Consider the following 26,527-nt stretch of genomic DNA (forward strand, 5'->3'; position numbering starts at 1 on the left):
GATATGGTACTGTCCGGGGGGGGAAGGGTGCAATGGTACAGTCCAGGGGGGCCAATATGGTACAGCCTGTGAAGACCAGTATTTAACCCCGCGCGCGGCCCGCCTACTTCAGCCCTGGTCCCTTTGTGGCGCGCATGGGCAGCGCGAGATCCCTCCCAGGGTGGGGTTTCCGGTTCCGCGCGCCGCTAGTGTCCTAGGCCCCCGCCCCCAGGGGTATGATGGCGGTGCTGGGCCGGTGCGCGCGGAGCTTGCTGCTCCTGCGGGGCTCCCCGGCGCGCGGGGCTCGCGCGGGCTCCGGCCCGGGGGGCGGGGCCGCGGCTGCCGTTGTGACCCCGCCCCCCGCCACGCGGGCCCCGCGCCAGCAGCAGCACGAGGAGGAGGAGGGGGACATGGTGGCGGTGCTGCGCAAGGTCAGGGGGGCGGGGGAGCTGAGGGGCACGTGGGGGGAGGGGGCAGTGGGGGGAGATGGGGGGGCAGAGGGCGGGGGGGTGCCTGGGGGAGGGGGCAGTGGGGGGAGCTGGGAGAGCTCGGGGGGGCAGGGAGGTGGGGGGGCAGAGGGCGGGGGGGCGCCTGGGACAGGGGGCAGTGGGGGGAGCTGGGAGAGCTCGGGGGGGCAGGGTTGTGGGGCAGGGGGGTGGAGGGGTGCCGGGGGGAGCTGGGAGAGCTCGGGGGGGCAAGGAGGTGGGGGGCAGAGGGCGGGGGGGGTGCCTGGGGGAGGGGGCAGTGGGGGGAGCTGGGAGAGCTCGGGGGGGGCAGGGAGGTGGGGGGGCGGGGGGTGCCTGGGGGAGGGGGCAGTGGGGGGAGCTGGGGGGGCAATGTTGTGGGGCAGGGAGGTGGGGGGCTGGAGGGGGCAGAGAGCGAGGGGGCAGTGGGGGGAACTGGGAGAGCTCAGGGAGGTGGGGGGCAGATTGCATGGGGCGGGAGTGCATTCACTGGGGGCAGGACCTGGCGGATGGAGGGCAGGTGGCATGAGGATGGGGAGAGCATTGGAGGGGGTGTGGGGGGTCGGTTGGATTGGGGGGGGGTGTAGTTTGGGTTCTAGCCTAGGCGACCCCCAGGATTCAATTCCTGGCTTGCAACAGCTTCCTTGCATGATCTTGGGCCTGTCTGTTGGCCTGTCTGTGCCTCGGTTTCCCATGTGTACGGTTGGAGGACAAGGATTGTGAGGTGTGAGGATACTATGGGGGGGAGCCAGATAAATACCCTGGAGCTGGGGAGCCAGTGGGGGCTGAGGGAGGGTTGGGGGAGCAGCGGAGAGGCGGGGGGGCAGGCTGGGGAGCTGGGGAAGGGGCTGTGGGTTGGAGCTGGGGTACAGGTGTGGAGGAGGAGGACTGGGGTGGGTTGCGGGGGCAGCTGGTGGAGAGGGGTGGTAGGGATCACCTGGGGGCGCCATGGGGCTGACAGTGGGGGATTTGATATTGGGATTAGGGGGTGAGACCACGTTCAGGGTGCGTCCTTCCCTTAGCATCAGCTGTGCTGGGTGGCCCCGGGCTGAGGCCCCACGCGCTCGGCTAGTCAGACCCAGGGCAATAGGAGCCCCATGCTGCTGCAGCCTGGGGTGCGAGGCCTCGAGTCGGGGGAGGCCGGGATCCAGGACTCCTGGGTTCTCTCCCCAGCTCTGACTGTTCAGCGGGGCTGCCTGGTCTCCTTTGAGTGTCACCCTTGGCGGGGCTCGGACAACGTCGCATGTGGGTAACGCTGCCTCTGAAATGGATCTACCTGACACCTGCCCCACAGCACTGCGCGCCCAGCTTTGACTGCCAGGGGACAGCGCTGCCCACCCCGCTCTCCCCAGCACAGCGCCCCCCAGTGCTTGGAGAGCGATCCCTGCCCTGTGCCCCACGGCACAGTGACCACCCCCCTCTCCCCCAAGTGCCCACCCCCTGCCCCACTCCCTGCAGCACAGCGCCCCCCAGGGCCGTACTGGGGCTGGCACTCAGTCACAGCCTCGTGAGAGTCCTCCGGAGCTCTGCCTGTGTGAGCAGCCCCTGGCTCCCGGCCTCGCCTGGCTCAGACAGCTGTGCCCGCTGCCAGGATCCCCAGGCCTGGCGCCGCATCCTTCCTGCCAGCCCCCGTCCTCGCCCGGGAGGCCAGTGGGAGTTCAGTGTCTCTGCCTCATCGACTTCAGCGCCTACCCCCCGGGGCTGCTGTTCCCAGGCTGGCCGCAGCGGGAGCTCGGTGTCTGGGCTTCACTTCTGGGAGGGGAGTGGGGGGCTGGGAGTCAGGACGCCTAGATTTTCTCCCCAGCTCTGGGAGTGGAGTGGGGTCCAATGGTTAGAACAGGGGGGACTTGGAGCTAGAGTCCTCATCCCTCCTTCAGCCTCTAGTCCATATCTCCCTTGCACATGGAAGGGCTGGGCTCAGCCCCCACACAGCAGCTGCAGCCCCCCCCCCCCCGACCCAGTTTCCCTGTTTAGATTCCCACCCCCAACCTGTAATCCCTGTGTGGCTGGCACTATATGGGTCACAGGCAGCGCCTGGCATGGGTGCCAGCTGCCAGCCAGCCCTGGCCGGGGGAGCTGGTGCCAGCGGCCTTTGTCCGCTGGGATTGGGTGCGGCGGGGTGGGGGGCATTCTCACCTTTTTCCCTGCCATTCACCTGGGAACTGCTAGGCCTGTCCCAGGGCTCGCATCTCTGTCTGGGAGCCAGGACTCCTGGGTTCTCGCCCCAGCTCTGGGAGGGGAGTGATGTCTAGTGAGTTGGAGTGGGGTGAGGCCTGAGAGCCAGGACTCCTGGGTTCTCTCCCTGGCTCTGGGAGGAAAGAGGGGTTTAGTGGGTTGGAGCAGGAGGGTGGGGAGCTGCCCAGGGACTGTGCCTCTCCCCTCGTTGGAGCAGGCTTTGGCAGGCCTGCAGGGGTCGATCCTTAGCTCCCACAGGGTTTTGGGGGGGCTTCAGCTCCCCAGGTCCTGCCCCCCCTTCCTCCCCAACGGTGGGGCCTGCTGCCTGGAGTTTGGGGGACGTGCCCTGGCCCCAGCGTGTTCAACTCCAGGCGGAGAACCTGCCTGCCTCTGCAGACAACCTCCGCAGCAGGGGGCATGTCTGGGGTGGGGGGTGGGTCTGAAGACAGTCCCCTACCTCCCCAGCAGGGGTTGCAGCGTGGTGCTGGGCGGGCCGTCCCCTGTGTGGTGTTCTGCGCAGCTGTTCCCCAGCTGCCCTGCCCAAGAGGTGGCTGCCTCCCAGCACCAGGGGGAGAGCGCGCTGCAGGACAGAGGAAGGCAGCCGTGGTGACTCTCACCTGTGCTGCTGCAGCTGTGAATCAGGCTGTCCTTGATGCGCTCATGGGCCTCCCCCCCGAGCTGGGAACCAGGCTGACTTTGCTCCTCCGGGCTCCCCCCCTTCCCCGGCTGGATTATTTTAAACCCTGCTCCTGATCTTGGCCGGGCCCCTCCCAATCCAGCTGGCGCCTTCCGAGCCTTACCCTTGTATCAGGGGTCTGATCGCCCTCGTGGACCTTATGGCTTTCCTGGGTCGGGGGAGAACCTAGGAGTCCGGGCTCCCAGCCCCTTCCTGGCTCTAACCACTAGACCCCACTCCCCTCCCTGCATCATGGTCCTGTCCTGCTGGAGCTGTGGGTTTGTGCCCCCGCTCCCTTTCTCCAGCTTGGATGTTAATCCGCTTGTGACCAGCCGGGGGAATCCAGCTGCTGCCTGCAGAGAGGGGGGGAAGGGACGGTGGGGAGGGCTGGCAGGAGCAGTTGGGGGGCCTAGGGGGTGACCCCGCTGGTTCCGCCGCCTAGCAGAAACAACACAGCTGCGCCAGCGTGAGGAGGTTCCAGCGGGGCTCTGAGGACTGGTAGCTAGGCACTGAGCGCCGGGACAGAGGGACTGGCTGGATTGGTTCCTGCCCAGCATTGACATGCAGCCACCTCTGGGGCAGGTCAGCTGGGAAACAGTCACACATAACGCAGCCCAGGGAGGACTCGCCTGGTGTGGAGATGTAGCCATCTCTGGGCCAGGGCGGCCAGGCCCCATGTCGCAGCATGGCTTGATCTCCCTCCCTTCAGTGTGGCTGGGATCTCGGTGACAGCCCTGGGGGTGCAGCCCCCCTGCTTCCTTGCTGTGGAGCCGAGAGGGATGGGGTGGCTGGCAGGCCGCCCCCTCCCCAGCAAGGGGTGGTGCGGTGTCATGGGGGATGGCTGACAACAATGGGGATAATTAGCTCCTGCTCCCGGTATGTCAAGAATGCCTCCCCCACATGCCCAGCGCTGCCTGCCGCCCTCCACCCCACCCCCTGGCACACGACCCCCCCCGCCAGCTTTGAGGGAGACCCAGCCCTCTGCAGAGGTAGAGCTGGCCTGTGGTGAGGGGTGGGGGCGGGGGCGCACCATGGGGCTCTCTCCCTGGCACTCACAGCTGGGGGGTGCTGTGCTGGGGGGCGGGGGGTGCTGTCCCCTGGCGGGCTGGGCGTGGGGCAGCATCGTGCTGTGGGGAGCAGAGGTTCCCCTGCAGTCATTGCCAGCCACTCCTCTTCAATGATCATGCTGTGTTATGTGCAGCCATTCCCCAGCTGCCCTGCCCCAGAGGTGGCTGCATCTCAGCGCCGAGCGAGCTGTCCTTGTGCGGCGTTATGTGCGGCTGTTCCCCAACTGCCGCCCCGCCCCACCCCCACCCCCCAGCATTCCCTCACCCCTGTTTTTCTGCACCCTGCTCTTCCCTGGATCAGTCTCTGCTCATCAACTGTCTCTGCTCAGCAGCTGGCTTGGGGGGGAGAGTTGTGGCAGCTGGCGGGGTGTGAACGGGGAGGGGGCGCGGTGACCCGCTTCCCGCCTGACTCATTCCAGCTAGAGAGTGGGCGAGGGAACACGAGGCAAAGCCAGGCATCCCGGAGCAGGGCTCCAGCCCTGCAGCACTCCCCTCCCAGGGCCAGGGAGAGAACCCAGGAGTCCTGGCTCCCTACACTCCCCCCTAGCCCCGCTGATGGTTCCAGGCAGGGTTCCCTGGGGCGCAAGGGGTCTGGTGGCTAATGGGGTGGGGCCAGATGCAGGCAGGTGCCAGATCATGGGAATTGCCAGTGCGGACAGATTGGGGGTGGGGGGCTGTAGCACTGGGGTGCAGCCACGGGGTTGGGGGTCACAGAAAGAGGCAGCAGAGTGGGGGTCTGGGGGTGTCACAGCTGCTATGGGAGGGTCGCAAGCACGGACAGTTGAGCACCAGACTGGAGGGCCCCGAGGGGTTGGGGGGGTCAGAGCGGGAGGCTAGATTGGGGGGAATCTGTGGGGTGCGGGGCTGTAAGGTCCAGGGGCAGCGAGGGGAGGGCAGGGCAATTCCCCTGGGAAGTTGCAAGTGCCCTGAGTACTGTGGGGGGACGGCATGGGTAGGCTGACCCCTCTCTGCCCCCCAGAACCCTGACTACCATGGCTTTGACGCGGACCCCGTGGTGGACGTATGGAACATGCGTCTGGCCTTCTTCTTCGGGATCTCCCTCTGCATTGTGGTGGGGTCCACCTTCCTGCACTACCTGCCGGACCACGGGTAAGTGGGGGGTGCAGGGCAGGACCCCGGGGCCCCACAGCGCCTGCCCCGAGAACAGGGGTGCCTCAGAACCAGACCCCATGTGGAAGAGCAGCGGGAGAGGGGGCTAGTGGTTAGAGCGGGGCGGGGGCTGCGAGCCAGGACTCCTGGGTTCTCTCCCTGGCTCTGGGAGGGGAGCAGGGTCTGGTAGGTTAGAGCGGTGGGGTCTGGGAGCCAGGACTCCTGGGTTCTCTGAGGGGCAGGGCTCATTACGCGGCTGGGCCACAGGAGCTCTCAGCTTTGCGAGCAGACAGGAGCAGCAGCAACGTAAGTTGCTTTTCTTCCGCTCGCTCCATGTGCGTCAGCAGCCCCCCCCTTCCCCCCACACATCAGAGCGTCTGGCCCCCCTCCACCCCTTGCCTGCAGCTCCGACGTGGGGCTATCTATATCGCAGGGCTAAATATACCGCCTTGGCTGGCAGGCAGGCAAGAGCTGCCCTGCACCCCCACACCCCACTGTGGAGCTAGGGGGCGCTGTGCTACGGGGCGGGGGGCTGGGTTGGGGGGTGCTCTCCCCTGGCAGTCAGGGCAGGCGCTATGGGGTGCAGGGGGCTCGCCAGGGGCTGTTAGCCATGAAGCCTTGTATTCTGGCCGAATCCCTGTGGGTCTAGTGGTTGGAGCGGTGGGGGCTGGGAGCCAGGACTCCTGGGTTCTCTCCCTGGCTCTGGCAGGGGAGTGGGGTCTGCTGGTTAGAGCGGGGGGGGCTGGGAACCAGGATTGACTCCTCCTCCATCTCCCAGCTGTGCTGATGGCACATGTCCTCACTGGGGGAGGGGGGGTCCTGTATCTGGAGGGTGGGGGCCAGGAAGTCAGCGCCACAAATGTCCCAAGCCCCACAGCCCCCTCAGCTAGGCTGGGAGGAGCCTGGGCTGGAGAGCGATACGCAGCCCAGCTCTGCTAGGGCCCCCGGTGCCGACCCTCAGCTCCCTGCTAGCCCAACCCTGGCCCCCCCAGCCCTGCCGGTGCCCCTCACTCCCTACCCACAGCCCCCTGCTAGCCCAGCCCTGGCCCCCCCAGCCCTGCTGGTGCCCCTCACTCCCGACCCGCAGCCCCCTGCTAGCCCACCCCCCTTAGTTTCTGTATCTCTGTTCTCGGTGCTGAAGCTGACTTTGCCCCGCCCCCCGGCCCTGCTGGGTGTGTGCTCCTGCCCCCATGGATGGGGGAACGCGGCTGCCCCCACACACACTTGGTCGGGGGGCTGCCGGGCGGCTCTGTGCTGGGGCCGCTCCCGCCAGCCGCCCCGTGGGCTGCCAGGTTCTTTCAGGTGCCGATCCAGTGCCTTGGCCCTGCCTTCGCCTCTGCCCGCCGCCAGCCGGGCTCCTGGGGCCTTGGCATGGGAGCTGCATGGGGGTGGGGAATGGGTCAGGGGGTGCTGGCCCCCCAGTTCTCACCCCCTCTCTCCCCAGCATGCGGAAGTGGGCGCGTCGGGAGGCCGAGCGGACGGTGAAGGAACGTGAGCGGCTGGGGCTGCCCATCCTGGACTCCAATTACTTTGACCCCAGCAAGCTGGTGCTGCCGGACGAGGAGTGAGGGGGGCTGAGCCGGCGCCCCCTGGCCCCCCAGGGCTGTTTGAATAAACCTGCTGAGCCACCGCGCCCTGCCTCTGTCCGTCTGTCTATGGGGCAGGGAGGGAGGGGGCTTGTGGGGGGACAGGGGAGCCAGGACTCCTGGGTTCCATCCCCAGCCCGGTGACTGTGGCTGGCCCTGGTGGGGGGGGCTCTGACCTGCGCGGGCTCAGACCCAGGCGGCCCAAGTTCTGGCTCTAGCCGTGCGCCCTCTGCCACGGGTGCAGCTGTGGGGCTGTTCCCCAGCCGCCCTGCCCCAGAAGTGGCTGCATCTTGGTGCTGGGCGAGCTGTCCCCGTGAGCACCGTGCGGGGGCGGGCAGGAGGTGGCCGTGGCTGGGGTGAACAGCTCTTTGGAACTGGGTGGGAGGCCAACATAGGACCTCCAGGAACGACCCAGCTGGTGGTCTGGGCCCCCCTACCCCTCCCCCCCCCCATAGCCAGCCATGCACCTCTCCTACAGCTGGCTGTGTGTCCCCCACCATCCCCTCTGTCTGCTGACACCCCTTCTGCCCCCCCCACATCCCCCCACAGCTACCTGTCTCTACAGGCGCCCCTCCCTGCCAGCTGCCTGTGTGACCCACTCCCTGCTCCTCCCCCTGGTTTGGCCAGCTGACATTCTCCCACTGGGGGAAACTGAGTCATGAAGAGCAGGTGAGAGTCAACTACACAAGAGTCCTGCCTCCCAGCCCCCCTCCCCCCCGAGCTGGGGAGAGAACCCAGGAGTCCAGACTTCCCCTCTCAGGAGAGGTTCTGCCATTTCTCTGAGCCGCGGCTTCGTGCGTCACCGCTAGTTCTGCCCTCGTTCGGTGCCGGCTGCCGCTGCTGTTCACAGCATCAGAAACAGCATCTCAGCCCGGGGCGAGCAGTCCCCCAGGGTGGTTATAGGGGGCTGTTCCCCAGTGGCCCTGCCCCAGAGGTGGCTGCATCTCCGGACGGGGCACACCGCCCCCTGCAGCCTTAACTGGGGCTGTTCCCAGCTGCTCCACCACCTCCAGTCGGCCCAGGTGTGGGGCCTGGCCCTGGCCAAGGGGGGTAGCTGTGGGGTTGGGGGGTGAGAGTCAGCCTGGGCTGGGCCATGTGGGAATCCGTGCCTGGAGGGGGGTGGGTAGAGCTTGTCCAGGTTAACCCCATGTGGGGTGCTGGGGGACAGGCCCCCCCCTTGGGGATTCCAGGCCCCCCCCTTGGGGATTCCAGGCCCCCTGGGCCAGGCAAAGTGGAGTTACCCTGATCCGGGTCAGCACAGCTGGGAGGGGGTGGGGGGAGCCCGGGGCTGTGGGTCAGGGGTGGGGGGCACCAGAAGAGCTGGGGGGGGGCAGCTGCAACAGACTCTCAAGTCCCGAGCGAGACGTTTCCTTCTCCGTGTCTGCGGCAGACACTGACATATTCATGGGGAACCGAACCCCCCGTGGGGCGACGGCTCCATCAGGCCAGCCCCCCCCCATAACCCACCCCTGGGGCCCCCACAGCTCTGCCAGTGCCCCTTGCTCGAGACCCGCAGCCCCCCATAACCCACCCCTGGTGTCCCCTGGCTCTGCAGATGCCCCCCAATCCCAACCACAGCCCCCCATAATCCACCCCTGCCAGTGTCCCTCACTCCTGACCCGCAGCCCCCATAACCCACCCCTGGTGTCCCCCCCAGCTCCGCTAGTGCCCCTCACTCCCGACCTGCAGCTCCCCGCTAGCCTAGCCCAGCCCCCCCGCCCCCCGTCCTGCCGATGCCCCTCACTCCTGGCTCGCAGCTCCCAGGCCCCCACGCTGTAACCACTAGCGTCCCGTCCCCACCCATATCAGGGGAGAGAACCCAGGAGTCCTGGCTCCCCCCCGCCCTCCTCTTGCCGACCTATTTCTCTCGCTCTCTCCCGTGCGCTCCGCCCCGCGCGGCTCCGGGCTGGGCTGGGCTCAGAGTCCCCGGCGGATCCGGGCAGGCAGGAGCCGGGAGCCTGGAGCCGGGCTCCGGACATGGCCCCCTGCGCCTGCGAGCGGCGGTGACTGGACCTAGCCCCAGGTGAGGCGTGGGGAGGGGAGCCAGGACTCCTGGGTTCTCTCCCCGGTTCGGGGAGGGGGACTGGCTGGGAGCCAGGAGTCCTGGGTTCTCTCCCCAGCTCTGGGAGGGGAGTGGGGTCTAGTGGTTAGAGCAGGGGGCTGGGAGCCGGGACTCCTGGGTTCTCTCCCCGGCTCGGGGAGGGGGACTCCTGGGTTCTCTCCCCCGCTCGGGGAGGGGAGTGGGGTCTAGTGGTTAGAGCAGGGGGCTGGGAGCTGGGACTCCTGGGTTCTCTCTCTGGCTTGGGAGGGGAGCGGGGTCTAGTGGTTACATGGGGGGGAAGGTTGCTGTTGTCTCTGTGGGGTGGCAGCTCTAGGCACATTCTGCTTGGAAGGGAACCAGCCGGTGAAGTTTGGCAAAGTTAGAAGGGGCTGAAGGTTGGCCCCCTGCAAAGGGGGTCTGGGCTGGCCCCAGGGCAGCGCTAGGGGGCGCTGTGCTGCGGGGCTGGGCTGGGCAGGGGGCTTCCTCTCTCCCCTGGCACTCAGGGCCGGGCATTGCGGGGGCTCCATGCTGCGGGGAGCAGGATGGGGGGGCTGGGCAGGGGGCTTTCTCCCTTAGCAGTAAGGGCTGGGCACTGGGGTCACCGTGCTGGGGGGCGGGGGGTTGGGCAGGTGGCGCTCTCCCCAGGCCTGTCAGGGCCGGGTGCTGGTGGGGGACTTGCATGGGGGGGGCGGGGGCTCCCCGATTTTACTCACTGACGCAAGCAGCTCTCACTTGCCAACAGGTGATCTGGGCATTTTCAGTTCTCAGCCTCTGCCCCGACCCTTTTGCCCTGCTGTGTGTGTGTGTGTGTGAGTGTGTATAGGTGCCTTCTGCCGGAGGGGCCAGGCCCTGTGCTGGGTTGGGCTGCCCAGCTGTAGTGTGTCGTTACCTCCGTTTGCAATGATGTGCTGTGTGTGGCTCGGTGCACCATGGGGCCCAGGTGCGTTGTGTGTCAGTTCCGTGTGCGGTGTCGTGTCGGAGTGTTGAGTGCAGTTGTGGTGTTTGTGTGGTTACTGTGGGGTGCGTGTTGTGTTTGTTTCACAGGTAGTGTTCTGTGGCGTGGGGGTTTTTTTTCCATGTTGTGTGTAAGTCTGTGCATGGCTGGGGTCTGCTGTGTGTATTGCGGTGCACGTGTGCGACTGTGTTGTCTGTTGCAATGTGCGCTCCTGGCTGTGGTGTGTGTCGCAGCATGTGTGTGGTTGCAGTGTGTGTGACACAATATGTGCGCGTGGTTGTCTTCGCATGGTGCGTGTGTGCGGTTGCCTTGTGTGCGTCGAGGTGTGTGGACTGTTGCAGTGCGTGTGTGCAGTTGTGGGGCGTGTGTGTGAGGTTCTGTGGTGCATGTCGCAGTGTGTGTGCGGGTGTGGGGCGTGTGTGATTGTGCTCTGTGTGTCGCAGTGTGTGTGCGGGTGTGGGGTGTGTGTGATTGTGCTCTGTGTGTTGCAGTGTGTGTGCGGGTGTGGGGCGTGTGTGATTGTGCTCTGTGTGTCGCAGTGTGTGTGCAGGTGTGCAGTGCGTGTCTGGTTGTGCGGTGCGTGTGTCACCATGCGTGTGCGGGTGTGCGGTGCGGGTGTCACAGTCTGTGTGTGGGTGTGCAGTGCAGGTGTCGGTAACTGTCTGGGTTGTGGGTTGTAATTGTTGGTGCCCCTCCCCCCGCCAGGTTACACCGGGTTCGGGTTCCTGTTGCCTTCAAGCTGCTGTAGCTGGGTTGCCATGGCGACAGCTGGGGTTCTCGGGGTTACCGTGGTGATAGGAGGGTTCTGGGACCATCCAGCCGGTTGTCACCGCACAGCGTCCGGGGCAGGGGGGGGGTGACAGGGAGGGGGGTTCAGCCCTGCCCCCCCAGCCCTGCCAGTGCCCCTCCCTCCCGACCCGCAGCCCCCTGCCAGCCCGGCCCTGGCCCCCCCAGCCCTGCCGGTGCCCCTCACTCCCGACCCGCAGCCCCCTGCCAGCCCGGCCCTGGCCCCCCCAGCCCTGCCGGTGCCCCTCACTCCCGACCCGCAGCCCCCTGCCAGCCCAGCCCTGGGCCCCCCCCAGCCCTGCCGGTGCCCCTCCCTCCCGACCCGCAGCCCCCTGCCAGCCCAGTCCTGGGCCCCCCCCAGCACTGCCGGTACCCCTCCCTCCCGACCCGCAGCCCCCTGCCAGCCCAGCCCTGGGCCCCCCCAGCACTGCCGGTACCCCTCACTCCCGACCCGCAGCCCCCTGCCAGCCCGGCCCTGCCCCCCCCCAGACCTGCTGGTGCCCCCAACTCCCGACTCGCAGCCCCCTGCCAGCCCGGCCCTGGGCCCCCCCCAGCACTGCCGGTACCCCTCACTCCCGACCCGCAGCCCCCTGCCAGCCCGGCCCCCCCCCCCCCCAGACCTGCTGGTGCCCCCAACTCCCGACTCGCAGCCCCCTGCCAGCCCGGCCCTGGGCCCCCCCCAGCACTGCCGGTACCCCTCACTCCCGACCCGCAGCCCCCTGCCAGCCCGGCCCTGCCCCCCCCCAGACCTGCTGGTGCCCCCAACTCCCGACTCGCAGCCCCCTGCCAGCCCAGCCATGGGCCCCCCCAAGCCCTGCCGGTGCCCCTCACTCCCGACCCGCAGCCCCCTGCTAGCCCAGCCCTGGATCCCACCGTCTGGGTCACTGGCTTTGCCAGCCGGGCCCGGCTTCACTGGGATCAGAGGCCAGGAGGCAGTGGCTGCCCATCAGTTTGATACCCTGGGAGGGGAACTGGCTCTGGGAGGGGAGTGGGGTCTGGTGGTGAGGGGGCGGGGCTGGAAGCCAGGACTCCTGGGTTCTCTCCCCAGCTCTGGGAGGGGGCTCCCAAGGCTCTGCCGGGAGGTGATGGAGGTGGTGGTTGGAATTTCGAGGGGAGTCGAGGCCCCGAATCCCACAGGCCCCAGCCCTGCCCCCAGCCAGGTCCCATAAGGAGCCGTTTCTGGCAGGCGAGTTCCAGCCCCAGGATAAAGGGTCTGGCTGGCTCAGCGGGGAGCGCCGGGCTGCAGGAGGTAGGTGGGGGGCTCTGTGGGGGGTGCTGGGCTGCAGGGGGCAGGGAGGAGGGCAGGGTGGGGGGTGCTGGCTATGTCTGATTCCCCCGCCTCCCCCCACAGGATGCCGTGGGGGTGTCTCCGGCTGCGGGAGGAGAAGAACTACAACTCCGTGGGCGACATCACGGACAAGTACGAGATCGGGGAGCTGCTGAGCGCGTGAGTGTCTGGGGGGGGCTGCCCCCCACAGCCCGGCCCACAAAGCCTCCCCCTCCCACAGCGACTCACTCCCTGGCTTGCTCATGTGCCTCAGTTTCCCCGTCTGCTGGGCAGGGGAGAGGGGTAATTTTCATAGAATCATAGAATATCAGGGTTGGAAGGGACCCCAGAAGGTCATCTAGTCCAACCCCCTGCTCGAAGCAGGACCAATTCCCAGTTAAATCATCCCAGCCAGGGCTTTGTCAAGCCTGACCTTAAAAACTTCTAAGGAAGGAGATTCCACCACCTCCCTAGGTAACGCATTCCAGTGTTTCACCACCCTCCTAGTGAAAAAGTTTTTCCTAATATCCAATCTAAACCTCCCCCATTGCAACTTGAGACCATTACTCCTCGTTCTGTCATCTGCTACCATTGAGAACAGTCTAGAGCCATCCTCTTTGGAACCCCCTTTCAGGTAGTTGAAAGCAGCTATCAAATCCCCCCTCATTCTTCTCTTCTGCAGACTAAACAATCCCAGCTCCCTCAGCCTCTCCTCATAAGTCATGTGCTCTAGACCCCTAATCATTTTTGTTGCCCTTCGCTGGACTCTCTCCAATTTATCCACATCCTTCTTGTAGTGGGGGGCCCAAAACTGGACACAGTACTCCAGATGAGGCCTCACCAGTGTCGAATAGAGGGGAACGATCACGTCCCTCGATCTGCTCGCTATGCCCCTACTTATACATCCCAAAATGCCATTGGCCTTCTTGGCAACAAATTTTACCAGACTCCAGGGGAGCCCCCCCGAAAACATCTGGCACTGGGACAAACGGGGCAGGCCAAGGCCCTTCATTTCTCCCAGTGGGTGGGGAGCCCAGGGGGATGGGGCGGGAAACCCTTGGCTGAGCACAGGGACGGGAGTCAGGACGGAGCTAGGCCCTGGTGTCGCCCATCTGGGAGGGGGGGCGCGTGGGTGCTCCAGCCCCCCACCCCAGCCTCCCCCCCGGCTCCTCCATTGATGGGCTGATCCAGTTCCGTCCCCGGAGCGCAGCAGAGTCCACCTGGGCCGGGCCGTGCTGCGCAGAACGCTGGCCAGTGGGGGGAAACTGAGGCACGTGATATGCTGGGAAGGGTAGTGCCAGTAATTCACGGTGGCAGGAGGGTGCTGGGGGGCTGTTGGGGGGTTACAGAGGGGGTGAGACGCAGGGGTAGCTGAGGGGGGCGGGCTACGGGGGGCTGTGTGACGTCTCACCCGCCCATCCCCTCAGGAAGGAGTTCTGTGAGCTGTGCCTGGCTCGTGAGCGCCGGACCGACCGGCTTGTCGTGTGCAAACGGTTCCGGAAGAAGGACGGCAGGAAGGTTCGCCAGGCGGCCCGCAACGAGATCCTCATCCTGAAGATGTAGGTGCCGGAGCCGGACCCCACCCTTGCAGCCAGGCCGGGAGTACTGGCAAAGGGGGGCAGGGGTGCTGGCCCCAGACTCGGGGAGCCCTGAAAGCCTTCGGCACCCCGGCTCCCAAGTCCCCTTTCTCCAGTCACCCGCCCCTCCTGCGCCCGATGGGTAGCACGGCAATATACAAGGGGAAACTGAGGCAGGCCTGGCCTTCAGAAAATCCCTGTGTGGTTGCACATTTCTGGACTTGCTGTGTCTCTCTGTCAGCACACCCGGCACTGTTCCCCTTTGCTCTGCAGCTCGGGGGGGCCCTTGCCCCGCCGCCCTGCCCAGGGACGAGGAGGAGGGGGTGTCCCAGCCTCTGGGGTTCCCGTTGCGAATGACTCTGGCCTCCGGCCAGTCCCTCCCCTTTCTGCTCCGGGCATGGCGGAGGGAAACTGAGGCAGGCTCGGGTGTCCTGGTGTCACGGAGTCCCTGGACGATGCTCTGGAACTGCTCCCCATGAAGGCAGTCAGGACTCTGGGGAGTCTCCTCTCTGTGAGCAGCCTGTCTGCAGGACACACAGCTCCCCCGGCTCCACCTTCCTGGGTCTGACCTCGGAGCATTCAGCATCCTCTGCCCCTCCGTGCGCTTCCCACTGCGAGTCCGCCCAGGCGGGGTCTTGGGGAAGCCAGAGGGTCCTGCCCCCCAACTCCGCAGTCAGACGGGACTCTCAGCCAGCCAGTAAAACAGAGGTTTATTAGACGACAGGAACATGGTCTAACACAGAGCTTGTAGGTGCAGAGAACAGGACCCCTCAGCTGGGTCCATTTTGCGGGGCAGTGAGCCAGACAACCACGTCTGCACTTCACTCCTCGTCCCCAGCCAGCCCCAAACTGACTCCCCCTCCAGCCCCTCCTCCTCTGGGCTTTGTCCCTTTCCCAGCCAGGAGGGCACCGGATTCCTTTGTTCTCCAACCCTTTAGCTCTCACCTTGCAGGGGGAAGGGCCCAGGCCATCAGTTGCCAGGAAACAGGGTGTCGGCCATTCTCTGTGTTCAGACCCCTGCACACACCTGCCCTCTAGGGCTCTGCAACGATCATACCCCCTTATCCCACCACCTAGATACTTAAGAACTGCCTAGGGGAAACTGAGGCACCCCCACACTATTCAGAGGAAACATTAAGAACAGTCCCACTTCGTCACATCTCTCCCCCCTTCGAGACCGAACTGAGTGGGGTCACTTAAGCCGGTGACCTGGGGAAGTTCGAAGCCAGCAACGTTCCTATGGATGCCCCAGCATCTCTCCCGTTCCTTGGTGGGAGTTACACCAGGCCCTTCCAGTTTCACGCCCTCCCTTAGGTCGGGGGTGGTCGATAGCACTCGCATGCCGCATGTGGGAAGGTTTATGTGGCCCTTGCCCTTTTGCCACCCCCAAAACCCCCGGGGGTCAAACTGGGATCGGGTCTTCTCCCAGCGCTCCTGTCTGGAGGGCTGCAATTCGGGCTCTCTTGGTTAAGAGCCCCCATCTTGACCTGGGCCACATACTGTTCACTTACAGAACTAGCATGGAGACATCCCTTTCTCCACAACCTTGTCTCCCCAACAAGCTGGCCCAACACAGCCACTGGGTTATAGGACTGTTTAACTTTCTTAACAGCTTTCGCCCCATCTGAGACCTTCTCAAAGCTCTCCACACTGGATCTTTCAACAGGAAAGTCAGTGGATCCATTCACAACAGAAAATTTCTGGCTGTTAGGAACTGAAACTGTCTTGATTAAATCACTTTCATACCCTTCAGTTGCAGTAAACTGCTTGCAAAGACTCCATGAGGATTCCTTTCCCTAGGGCTTTTCTATGCAACAATTCACCCCTCCCAGAAATTCTGCTCTTACCCTCTTCACTGAGGGCTTGCTCTAGAGGAACACTTTCCTGAGCAACAACAGACTCTTTCTGGGTCTCCCTTACATCCAGAATTACCTCTAGCCCGTCAGGCGGATTCCTCCACAATCCCCTTTCAGGCAAACTGACAGACTTCCTAGATAAAAGGTCAGAAGCCTTCTCCTTCCCTTTGCCACACACAAGTTCAGGAATCTTTTCCTTCTTGCTACAGGTTTCCACACCCTCAGTAGGTAACACAATCACATCACCTTCATGCTCTCCTTGTGCCCTGGCTAGGATTTCACCCTGATCAGACGGAGTTGCTACACCCTTTCCCAGCCACACACTAGCAACAGGCAAAATACAAGCTCCAGAATTGTCTGGTCTCTGGGATTTTACATAGACACTAACTGGATGCGACCTAGTTACAGGGCCATTCTCCCGAGCAGACACAAACTTAGGACCCTTCCCTTCCTGGGCTTTAGCTGAATCCAGAACCAGCTCTGAGACAACTGCACGACCCTCAACCATCACAGGCTGCAAGGCCCCTTCTGTCTGCTCCACAGACAAAGAAGAGCCGGACACACTTTCTCCTTTCCCAGACACCCAGCTTGGGATCTCATTCCCCTTGTCCCAGCACACAAGCCTGGTCACAGACAACTGCTTGGAGATCAGGGTAGCTCCCTCCACAGACAAGACAACACCCCTGACAGACACAGGCACGTTTCCTTCACTGTCCCAATTCTCCACCCAGCTAACAGGTAAGGTCCAGGGACACTCATCTTCCACTCTCCTCGTCTTCCCACCCTGCTGACTAGACACAGCCATCAGCTCACAAGGCTGCCTAGGCTCATCCAGACTTTCCTTACCCAGCACCTTGCCACTCCCCACAGATCCCCTGCCCTGCCTGTGTCTCCCCCCACTCAGCTGGGGTCTCAGCTCCCCCTGTGCTCAGCGCTGCCCTTGCTGTCCCAGTGGGGGTAGGCAGCGAGCTCTCTGCTTTCCTCACTGCATCAGAGCCAGCCTGAGCCCCCTGAGCCCCCTGCTCCGGTGTGCAAGGAGGCGGGGAGCATCCCTCTGTCCCACCCAGCCCCAGGGGCTGGTTACAGGCAGGCAGGTAGCCTGAGCCTAGCAGCTCCTCCCTGCTGCCAGCCAGGTCATCTGCATTTTCACTGACCATTTCCCTCTCCACCGATTGGTTCCCTGGATTCAAATTCAAACCCTTGGCCGTTACAGGAGCAGGGCCTGGATCCTGCCCCAAAGAGACACAGTCACCCCTCAACAGGGTCTCGCAGCTGGTATCCTGGAGAACCCCAACGACCAGCCAGCCCGACCCCTCCTGGGTCTGCACAGGGATCTGGGCCATAGGCAGGGTGAGGGGCTTCATCCCTGGGACCCTCACCCAGCTCACCCAGCCCCTCAGCATCTGAGGCTGCACCACCCAGGGCCTGACAACAGTTCTCTCTGTCCCAGGATCTCGCCACCCCAGGAATGTCTCCCCATTGACCATCACCTTCCGCTCCCACTGGGGGCCCGAGGAGCTCGACCCCAGGAGACTCCACACAGACATATAGGTTGGGGTCAGGAGTGGGAGCCTGTCCACCTCCCCACCCATCGGGCTGACAGAGTCTAAGGCCTTTGGACCCAGCAAGGGAGCTAGACACCGGAGCTTTTCCACAGGGTCCCCCTGGTTCAAATCGCCAGCCTGCTCAAAGGCAGTGAGGTGGGCATCCACATCCCCCCCCTCCTTAACCAGGGCCAGCAATTTAGTCTCGAGGTTCCCTGCAGAACTGGCCCCCCGGGGTCTATCCCCACTCACCCCAGGAAGGTCCCCTATGCCTCTCTGCTGCCCCACTGCCAGTTCATGCCGCTTCTGCAGCTCTTTCTCGGGCTCTCGCTGTCTCTCACAGTCCTCTTGCTCTCTCGGACTCAGCTCCAATCCCGTCCGTCTCCGATCCCCCGATGGGGAACCCGATCGTGAAGACCCTCGTCTGGCCAGGGACAGGAGTCTTGGGGATGCCTGGCTACTACTCCCACTGCTCCCAGATCCTGCTATAGCCCCATTTGGGGTCAGGAATCTGTTCCTTAGAGCGGTCATCCTCCTCCAGCTGCACGATTAACTCTGCTTTGGTGAACTTTCCAATACTCAACCCTCTCTTTCTTCACAGGGTTACAATGTCCTTCTTAAGGAGACGGTGACAGGCCATCACTCCACTCTTCCCAAGTTGCTGTGGACTCACAGGCCTGTGTGCTCTCAGCTCCCCACGGTTTCCAGGGAGAACCCCTAGTGTGCCAGCCCTTCTCGAGGTCACCACCTCTTTGCCAGGGTCGAGCCGCAGACTCCTCCGCCCCTGGGACCGCTCGCTGCAATCCCCCGGCGAACCCTGTTACTGCAAAAGTCCTTCTCTCTGGTCACACACTCCCAGGGGTTAACCGTCCCCCGAAACCGCTCCTCTCTGAGCCTTCAGCACGCCTGGTCCTCATCAGTCCCCCTTCGTTTTACTGCTCCCCAGTCGCTTACTGCAGGAAGCGCCATCCACGGGGTGCAGTACATCCCACCGCTGCCACCAGTTGTCACGGAGTCCCTGGGTGATGCTCTGGAACTGCTCCCTACGAAGCCAGGCAGGACTCTGGGGCAGTCTCCTCTCTGGGAGCAGCCTGTCTGCAGGACACACCGCTCACCCGGCTCCACCTTCCTGGGTCTGACCTTGGAGCATTCTGCATCCTCTGCCCCTCCGTGCGCTTCCCACCGCGAGTCCGCCCAGGCGGGGTCGTGGGGAAGCCAGAGGGTCCTGCCCCCCAATTTCACAGTCAGACGTGACTCTCAGCCAGCCAGTAAAACAGAAGTTTATTAGACGACAGGAACATGGTCTAACACAGAGCTTGTAGGTGCAGAGAACAGGACCCCTCAATCAGGTCCATTTTGCGGGGCAGTGAGCCAGACAACCACGTCTGCACTTCACTCCTCATCCCCAGCCAGCCCCAAACTGACTCCCCCTCCAGCCCCTCCTCCTCTGGGCTTTGTCCCTTTCCTGGGCCAGGAGGGCACCTGATTCCTTTGTTCTCCAACCCTTTAGCTCTCACCTTGCAGGGGGGAAGGGCCAGGCCATCAGTTGCCAGGAAATGGGGTGTCGGCCATTCTCTGTGTCCAGACCCCTGCACACACCTGCCCTCTAGGGCTCTGCAATGATCATACACCTTACCCCACCACCTAGATACTTAAGAACTGCCTGGGGAAACTGAGGCACCCCCACACTATTCAGAGGAAACATTAAGAACAGTCCCGCTTCGTCACACCTGGTGCTTGTCAGAATTGCCATGTGGGAATCGGGGCGTCTCTTTGGCAAGAGCCCGCGTGTATCTGCTGTGCCAGGTGTGGGGGGGTATCCCTCTGCAGAGGGGGCGGGGAGGCCAGGGGGGTTCCCAGCAGTGGGGTAGGGCAAGCCGGGGGCAGGAAGGAAGCCATGCCAATTGCTTGACCCCCCCCAATTTCTTCTCCCCCCCTCAGGGTGAGTCACCCCAACATCCTCCAGCTGATCGACACCTTTGAGACACGCAGGGAATTTTACATCATCCAGGAGTTGTGAGTTCAGGGGCCGGGGGGGGGGGGAGGGGGTGACATCGGGGCAGGGAACAGGGTGGGGGGGTCCCATGGCTGTGGGGGGATGCCAGGGTTTGGGGAGGATTGGCTGGGGGCTGATCCCACCCTGGGAGCAGAGGGAAATGGGGGGAGCGAGGGGATATGGGTGGGGGGACCCCCAGGGCAGGCAGCAGGGGGGAGGGGGCTCCAGGCTCATGGGGAGCTCGGGGGTCCCCCAGGGCTGAGCCAAACCGGTGCCGCCCCCTGCAGGGCGACGGGCGGGGACGTGTTCGACTGGATTCTGGACCTGGGCTGCTACACGGAGCGAGACGCCAGCAGCCTGATCCGGCAGGTGCTGGAGGCCCTGGCCTATCTGCATAGCCTGCACATTGTGCACCGCAACCTCAAGGTCAGGGAGCCAGGCATCTGGGCTGCCCCCACCCCCGCTCTACCCACCGGGCCCCACTGCCCTCCCAGAGCCAGAGAGAACCCAGGCATCCTGGCTCCCAGCCCCCCCTCGCTCTAGCCACTAGGCCCCACTCCCCTCCCAGAGCTGGGGAGAGAACCCAGGCCCCCCTCGCTCTAACCACTAGACCCCACTCCCCTCCCAGAGCTGGGGAGAGAACCCAGGAGTCCTGGCTGCCAGCCCCCAGGTTTCATGCATAGCGAGGCTCGCTGGCTGGTTTCTTTAGCTCACATCCCCCCCAGTGGCCACTTCTGTGCCGTGAGGGTGAGGTGGGGGTCTAAGGGGTAGGGGCAGGCTGGGAGTGGGGAAAGGGGTGGAGTGATGTGGGGCAGGCTGGTGGGAAGGGAGGGGATGGTGTGTGGGACTTGTAGGGGAGGGGACGGTGTGGGGCCGGCGGGGGAAGGGGGTGCTGTGGGGCTGGTGCCGTGGGGCTGGCAGGAGGGTCTGACTCCCGGTGCGCCCCCCAGCTGGAGAACCTGGTCTATCACACCCAGCAAAGCCGCGCCAAGGTCGTGCTCCGGGATTTCTACCTGTCGCGCTTCGAGAATGGAGCCATCACCGAGCCCTGCGGGACGCCCGAGTACCTGGGTATGCCCCCCCATCACCCCGAGTATCTGGGTACACCCCCCCCCGAGTACCTGGGTATGTCCCTCCCATCGCCCCGAGTATCTGGGTACGGCCTCCATTTCCCCCGAGTATCTGGGTTCGCCCCTCCCATCACCCCGAGTACCTGGTTATGCCCCCCAAGTACCTGGGTATGGCCCCCATCCCTCCGAGTACCGGGGTACGCCCCCCTGAGTACCTTGATACGGCCCCCCCATTCCTCCCAAGTACCTGGGTATGCCCCCCCTGAGTATCTGGGTATGGCCCCCCATCCCCTCGAATACCTGGGTACCCCCCCCGAGTGCCTGGGTACACCCCTCCTATGGTCCCGAGTACCTGGGTACAGCCCCCCATGCCCTTGAATACCTGGGTATGCCCCCCCAAGTACCTGGGTATGCCCCGCCCTTCACCCCGGGTACCTGGGTACGGCCCCCCATCCCCTTGAATACCTGGGTACGGCCCCCCATTCCCCCCAAGTACCTGGGTATGCCCCCCAAGTACCTGGGTATGGCCCCCCCTTTCCCCAAATACCTAGGTCCCCCCCTCAGTACCTGGGTATGGCCCCCCATTCCCCCCAAGTACCCGGGTATGCTCCCCCCCAAGTATCTGGGTATGGCCTCCAATCCCCTCGAGTACCTGGGTACACCCCCCTGTGAGTACCTGGGTATGGCCCCCATCTCCCCACCCTGAGTATCTGGGTACAGCCTCCTCTGTCTCCCCCTTGAGTATCTGGGTATGGCCCCCATTCCCCCACACCCCCAGTACCTGCTGTGAAGGTTCCTTCCCCACTCTGAACTCTGGGGTACAGATGTGGGGACCCGCCTGAAAACCCCCTAAGCTTATTCTTACCAGCTTAGGTTAAAACTTCCCCAAGGTACAAACTATTTTACCTTTTGCCCTTGAACTTTATTGCTGCCACCACGAAGCATCTAACAAATATATAACCGGGAAAGATCCCACTTGGAAACGTCTTTCCCCCCCGAATCCTCCCAAGCCCTACACCCCCTTTCCTGGGGAAGGCTTGATAAAAATCCTCACCCATTTGCCGAGGTGAACCCAGACCCAAACCCTGGGATCTTAAGAACAATGAAGAAGCAACCAGGTTCTGAAAAGAAGAATTTTAATAGAAGAAAAAGTAAAAGAATCCCCTTTGTAACATCCGGATGGTCAATACCTTACAGGGTAATCAGATTCAAAACCTAGAGACTCCCTCTAGGCTAAACCTTCAGCGATAAAAAGACACAAAAACAGGAATCTCCGCTCCCTCCAGCACGGCCTATTTCACCGGCCGTTTAAAGGAATCAGAATCTAGTGAGATCCCTTACAAAGTTCTCAGACTCCATTCCTGACCTGTCCCCGGCAAAAGCCTCACCCAGACAGACCCAGAGCCTTTGTTTCTCCCCCCCTCCAGCTTTGAAAGTATCTTGTCCCCTCATTGGTCATTTGGGCCAGGTGCCAGCCAGGTTACCTGAGCTTCTTAACCCTTTACAGGTGAAAGGGTTTTGCCCTGAGCCAGGAGGGATTTTAAAGGTCTTTTCCCTTCCCTTTATATTTATGACACCTGTGTACCATTGCCCTCATGCCTGAGTACCTGGGCATGGACCCCCTGCCCCCCGAGTACCTGGATACGCCCCCCCAAGTACCTGCGTACGGCCCCCCATCCCCCTGAGTACCTGGGTATGCCCCCCCGGAGTACCTGCGTACTCCCCTCCCATCGCCCCAAGTACCTGGGTACAAGTCCCCTGTCCCCCACAGTACCTGGGTATGGCCCCCCATTCCCCTGAGGTCCTGGGTACGTCCCCCCCGAATACCTGGGTATGGCCCCCCCATCCTCCCGAGAACCTGGGTATCCCCCCCCCGAGTACCTGGATATGCCCCCCCTCCCCCCGAGTACCTGGGTATGGGACCCTCCCCTGAGTACCTGGGTACGACCCCCCCCTCCCCCCGAGTACCTGGGTATGGGACCCTCCCCTGAGTACTTGGGTACGACCCCCCCCTCCTCCCCCTGAGTACCTGGGTGTTGGACCCTCCCCTGAGTACCACCACTGCACCCCAACTTTGACCTCATCTCCCGCCGTTATGTCTGGGGGTCTCACCCCGTCTCTCTCTGCTCCCAGCCCCCGAGGTCATCGCTCGCCAGCGCTACGGCCGCCCCGTGGACTGCTGGGCCGTGGGGGTCATCCTCTTCATCCTGTGAGTGGGGTTGGGGCCCCGGGGGGTTGGGAGGTGTCAGGGCTGGGGGGGTCGGGGCTAGGGGTCAGGAGGGTGGCATTAGGGTGTCTGTGGGGGGTGCCTGGGACCCCACGACCACCCCTGATTGCCCCTCCCCCGCAGGCTATCGGGGAACCCCCCGTTCTACGCTGAGGAGGAGCAGGAGTCCGGCCGGGGGCAGGACCGGCAGCTCTTCCGTCAGATCCTGGCTGGGGAGTACAGCTTCGACCCCCCCTACTGGGACGAGATCTCCCCCGCCGGTGAGTCCCTAGCTCCCCACAGCCCCCCACTGCTCCGACCCCCCTACTGGGACGAGATCTCCCCCGTTGGTGAGTCCCCAGCCCCCACAGCCCCTCACTGCCCCCGACCCGCCCTGCTGGGACAAGGTCTCTCCCACTGATGAGTCCCCAGCCCCCCACAGCCCCTCACTGCCCCGACCCCCCTACTGGGACGAGATCTCCCCTGCTGGTGAGTCCCCAGCCCCCCACAGCCCCCACACTGCCCCGACCCCCCTACTGGGACGAGATCTCCCCCGCCGGTGAGTCCCCAGCCCCCCACAGCCCCCACACTGCCCCGACCCCCCTACTGGGACGAGATCTCCCCCGCCGGTGAGTCCCCAGCCCCCCACAGCCCCTCACTGCCCCGACCCCCCTACTGGGACGAGATCTCCCCCGCCGGTGAGTCCCTAGCTCCCCACAGCCCCCCACTGCCCCGACCCCCCTACTGGGACGAGATCTCCCCCGCCGGTGAGTCCCCAGCCCCCCACAGCCCCCACACTGCCCCGACCCCCGTACTGGGACAAGGTCTCTCCCACTGATGAGACCCCCCCCACCTCACTCTTCTTCCCCCATGTCCCTGCCACTCTGGGATGGGGGGGGGCGTTCACCCCTCACTGACCCTCCCCTGCCCCCCATTGCAGCCAAGAAGCTGGTGTCGCAGCTGCTGGACGTGGATCAGGACCAGAGGATCACGGCGCAGGAGGCCCTGGGACATGTCTGGTGAGGGGCGGGGGGCAGGGGCAGGGCAGGTGAGTGGGGGAGGGTCAGAGCGAGTGAGTGGGGGGAGGGGCAGGCGAGTGGGGGGTGGGCATGGGGGAGTATGGAGGTTGAAGGGGGGTCACTCACTCTCAGCTGGGGGGCAGGGAGGTACATGGGGCCATCTGGCCAGGGAGTTGGGGGGGCGGCTCTCTGCTGCAGGGCCTTAGCCTGACACCCCTGGTTTGGGGTCAGCTCCCCCAAACCTACTCTTCACAGCCCAGGCTAATGGCTGCCTATGTTCCCCCCCACACACCGGGTCTTTTTGTGCCCCCCACCCCCATGATCACCCGCATCCCCCCATCTACACCCCACATCCCCCCAATCTCCCCTCCCCCCATCTCACCTGCATCCACCACCCCTGATCCCCACCCCGACCTGGCCCCCCCACTGCATCCTCCCCCCATCCTGGATGCCCCTCAACCCCGACCCCCCAGGATCGCGGGCAACGTGGCTTCGGAAAAGAACCTCAAGGAGGGGGTCTGTGCCCAGATCGAGAAGAACTTTGCCAAAGCCAAATGGCGGGTGAGTTTCCCCAGGGGCGTTGGAGGGCGCCATGGGGTGGAGGGCTGGGCAGGGGGCGCTCTCCCCGGCAGGCAGGGCCAGGCGCTGGGGAGTGTCATGCTGTGGGGCGGGGTGCGGTCTCTTCTGGCAGGCTGGGCCAGGTGCTGGGGGGTGCTGTGGGGCAGGGAACGCTCTCCCCGGCACGCAGGGCCGAGGCTGGGGGGCGCCGTGGGGCAGGGTTGGGGCTGGGCAGGGGTCGTTCTCCCCTGGCAGTCAGGGCCGAGGCTGGGGGGTGCCGTGCTGCGGGGTGGGGGGCTGCGCAGGGGTCGCTCTCCCCCGGCAGGCTGGTCCGGGTGCTGTGGGGCAGGGGGTGCTCTCCCCTGGCAGGCTGGGCCGGGCGCTGGGGGGGTGCCGTGGGGGGGGCAGTGGGGGGTGTATTGTGGGACTCTCTGACCCTCTCCCCTCTCCCAACAGAAGGCCATTCGAGTCACCACCTTCATGCAGCGGCTCCGTGCCCTGGAGCCTGGCACCCGCCCCCCCTTGTCGCTCCCCGAGGTGACGGTGGAGGAGCCCCGCCCCACAGAACCCCCCACCACAGGGCGACCGAGCGAGCCAGCAGAGCCCACGGAAGAAAAGACGCAATAACCCCTTTGTACAGCTCCGTGCATCCGGATCCAACCCAGCGCCCCTGAGACGGGAAAGGCCCTGGGTCCCACTCCCAACCTGGCTCTGTCCCCAACTGTGGCCCCAGCTCAGGACCGGCCCACGGCACTGGGATGTGCACGTCCACCCACCAGGGCAGCTGCATGTTTTGTGAAGATGCTATTTTAATACAGAAATCCCAGGCTGTCCCCCGTGGAATTGACCTTGTCCCCCCCGCCCCTACAGGGAGCCTGGAAATAACAAAATAAACAGAGATTTTGTCTCTGGCAGCCTTTATGGTCAGTTCTTCCTCTGTCGTCCCTCCAAGGTAGGCAGGGAACAGCCTGGAGCAGTAGGACGGGAGAGAAGAATCTAACTGCTAGACCCCACTCCCTTCCCGGTGCTGAGAATAGAACCCAGGAGTCCTGGTTCCCAGCCCTGCTGCTCTAACCCACCAGACCCCACTCCTCTCCCAGAGCTGGGAAGAGAACCCAGGAGTCCTCTCTCAGACCCCCACCCCCTGACTCTAACCCACTGGGCTCCCCTCCCAGAGCCAGGGGGAGAATCCAGGAGTCCTGGCTCCCAGCCCCTACCCCCCCCCCCCGACTCTAACCCACAGGGCTCCCTTCCCAGAGCTAGGGGGAGAACCCAGGAGTCCTGGCTCCCAGCCTCCCCTCGCCCCGGACTCTAACCCAGCAGACCCCGCTCCCCTCCCAGAGTCAGGGATAAAAGGAAAGGAAATTCCATGCAAACACCGTTGGTTAAAAGATGACGACTGAGGCGGCCAAGCAAGGTCTGGGGGGTTCAGACACCCCAGGATTCATAGCAGCAGGAGCATGCCTGGTGAAGTTGCTCCTGGTGACCGCGGTCCCCTTCTCCGCCCCATCGACTCCGTAAGGCCACCGCGGCATGTGGCACAAGATCCCCGCCGAGCGCTTGTCTCAGCCACCGGGGGAATAGACGTGGCAGAGTGGGAAAACTGAGGCAGGGCCGTGTCCGTTGGAGGCCGGGGTATGGCCACCTGAGTACGAGGCCGTCCTGCTTCCCTCACCCCACGCCCGCCAACTGGTGGGGCGTCCTACGGACCCAGCCCCAGGGCACGGCCCGCCTCGGGTGTGGCAGGAGGTGGGGAGTGGGCGCCAACGTCCCTCTGTGATGGGGTCATTGCTGCCGTCAAGGTGGCCCAAAGGGGCAGAGTTAAGGGGATGGGCAGTGGGGACCCATCCAGCCGCGCCCCCGCAGCAGCCCCTGTCTGTCCGTCCACCCCCCTCACCCCGGTGATCTCTCCCCCATGTTCCTGTCCCTATGTCTGTCCCCGTGTCTGTCTGGCCCTCTCTGCGCCCCCAGGACTACAGCCCCCAGTAGGCCCCGCGCGGCCGGGCCGGACCATCCCGTCGGCAGGAGAGGGGGGGCCGCGGGCTCTCGGGGCCATGCGGATGCGGGCAGGGGGGCGGGTACCCCTCCATCCCGGGATGGTTCGGCCCCGCGCCCCCGCGTGGCGCGTGGTTCAGCCCGAACCCGGAGGGTCCGTCAGCGGCGAGAGCGGCGCGAGGGGGAGAGAGAGAGAGAGAGGGGTGAGCGGGGGGGCGGGGCGCGGGGAGCACAAGGGGGCGGGGCGCAGGAGGGCGCAGGGGGGGCCTGGGTAAGGGGGGAGCAGGGGGCCTGGGGCACCGGGGCCTGGGTAAGGGGGCGGGGCTCTGGGGGGCGCAGGGGGGGCTGGGTAAGAAGGGAGAGGGTGGGGGGAGCTGGGGGCCTGGGTAAGGGGGAGCAGGGGGACACAGGGTTGGGGGGAGCAGGGGGGCCTGGGTAAGGGGGGAGCTGGGGGCCTGGGTAAGGGGGAGCAGGGGGACACAGGGGTGGGGGGAGCTGGGGAGCACGGGTAAGGGGGGAGCTGGGGGACTGGGTAAGGGGGAGCAGGGGGACACGGGTGGGGGGAGCTGGGGGGCACGGGTAAGAGGGGAGCAGGGGGAC

The 26,527-nt window shown here is 64.7% G+C and overlaps 3 protein-coding genes across 6 annotated transcripts in view; all 3 read left to right on the forward strand.

Moving 5' to 3' along the window:
- The first annotated feature begins 203 nt into the window (after positions 1-203).
- NDUFB11 (NADH:ubiquinone oxidoreductase subunit B11) lies at positions 204-7,098 on the forward strand. 2 transcript variants are annotated; one of them, XM_074937293.1, is made up of 4 exons: positions 204-267; positions 352-410; positions 5,341-5,471; positions 6,916-7,098. In XM_074937293.1, exons 1-4 carry the CDS (start codon positions 216-218, stop codon positions 7,037-7,039), a joined length of 366 nt encoding a protein of 121 aa, XP_074793394.1. In that variant the 5' UTR covers positions 204-215; the 3' UTR covers positions 7,040-7,098. The 2 variants fall into 2 exon arrangements, with proteins under 2 accessions (XP_074793394.1, XP_074793393.1); XM_074937292.1 differs by having other exon boundaries at positions 219-410.
- Positions 7,099-8,904: 1,806 nt separating this feature from the next.
- On the forward strand, positions 8,905-24,825 carry LOC141976896 (caM kinase-like vesicle-associated protein). Of its 3 annotated transcripts, none has more exons than XM_074938065.1 (11): positions 8,905-9,080; positions 12,191-12,286; positions 13,534-13,665; positions 19,025-19,099; positions 19,367-19,505; positions 20,030-20,150; positions 22,283-22,358; positions 22,500-22,636; positions 23,296-23,374; positions 23,848-23,935; positions 24,389-24,825. In XM_074938065.1, the coding sequence occupies exons 2-11, from the start codon at positions 12,192-12,194 to the stop codon at positions 24,557-24,559; spliced, it is 1,113 nt and encodes a 370-aa protein (XP_074794166.1). In that variant the 5' UTR covers positions 8,905-9,080; position 12,191; the 3' UTR covers positions 24,560-24,825. The 3 variants fall into 3 exon arrangements, with proteins under 3 accessions (XP_074794166.1, XP_074794165.1, XP_074794168.1); XM_074938064.1 differs by lacking the exon at positions 8,905-9,080 and adding an exon at positions 9,890-10,038; XM_074938067.1 differs by lacking the exon at positions 8,905-9,080 and adding an exon at positions 11,962-12,088.
- A 1,289-nt stretch (positions 24,826-26,114) lies between these two features.
- UBA1 (ubiquitin like modifier activating enzyme 1) overlaps positions 26,115-26,527 on the forward strand; it is an 18,172-nt gene continuing 17,759 nt past the window's right edge. The window contains exon 1 of the mRNA XM_074937609.1: positions 26,115-26,130. The gene's annotated coding sequence lies outside the window, so the exon portion shown is untranslated. The remainder of the gene's footprint in view (positions 26,131-26,527) is intronic.

This window comes from Natator depressus, chromosome 23, assembly GCF_965152275.1.
Source record: "Natator depressus isolate rNatDep1 chromosome 23, rNatDep2.hap1, whole genome shotgun sequence".
Lineage (NCBI taxonomy): Eukaryota > Metazoa > Chordata > Testudines > Cheloniidae > Natator > Natator depressus.

What these genes read in the sequence shown, in the direction of transcription:
- NDUFB11 (XM_074937292.1), top strand. Translation starts at nt 219, where the DNA reads ATGGCGGTGCTGGGCCGGTGCGCGCGGAGCTTGCTGCTCCTGCGGGGC. An exon ending in TGGTGGCGGTGCTGCGCAAG is followed by an intron (nt 411 to 5,340) that starts GTCAGGGGGGCG and finishes TCTGCCCCCCAG; the next exon opens with AACCCTGACTACCATGGCTT. An exon ending in CACTACCTGCCGGACCACGG is followed by an intron (nt 5,472 to 6,915) that starts GTAAGTGGGGGG and finishes CTCTCTCCCCAG; the next exon opens with CATGCGGAAGTGGGCGCGTC.
- LOC141976896 (XM_074938064.1), top strand. An exon ending in TTGTGCACCGCAACCTCAAG is followed by an intron (nt 19,506 to 20,029) that starts GTCAGGGAGCCA and finishes TGCGCCCCCCAG; the next exon opens with CTGGAGAACCTGGTCTATCA. An exon ending in TTGCCAAAGCCAAATGGCGG is followed by an intron (nt 23,936 to 24,388) that starts GTGAGTTTCCCC and finishes CTCTCCCAACAG; the next exon opens with AAGGCCATTCGAGTCACCAC.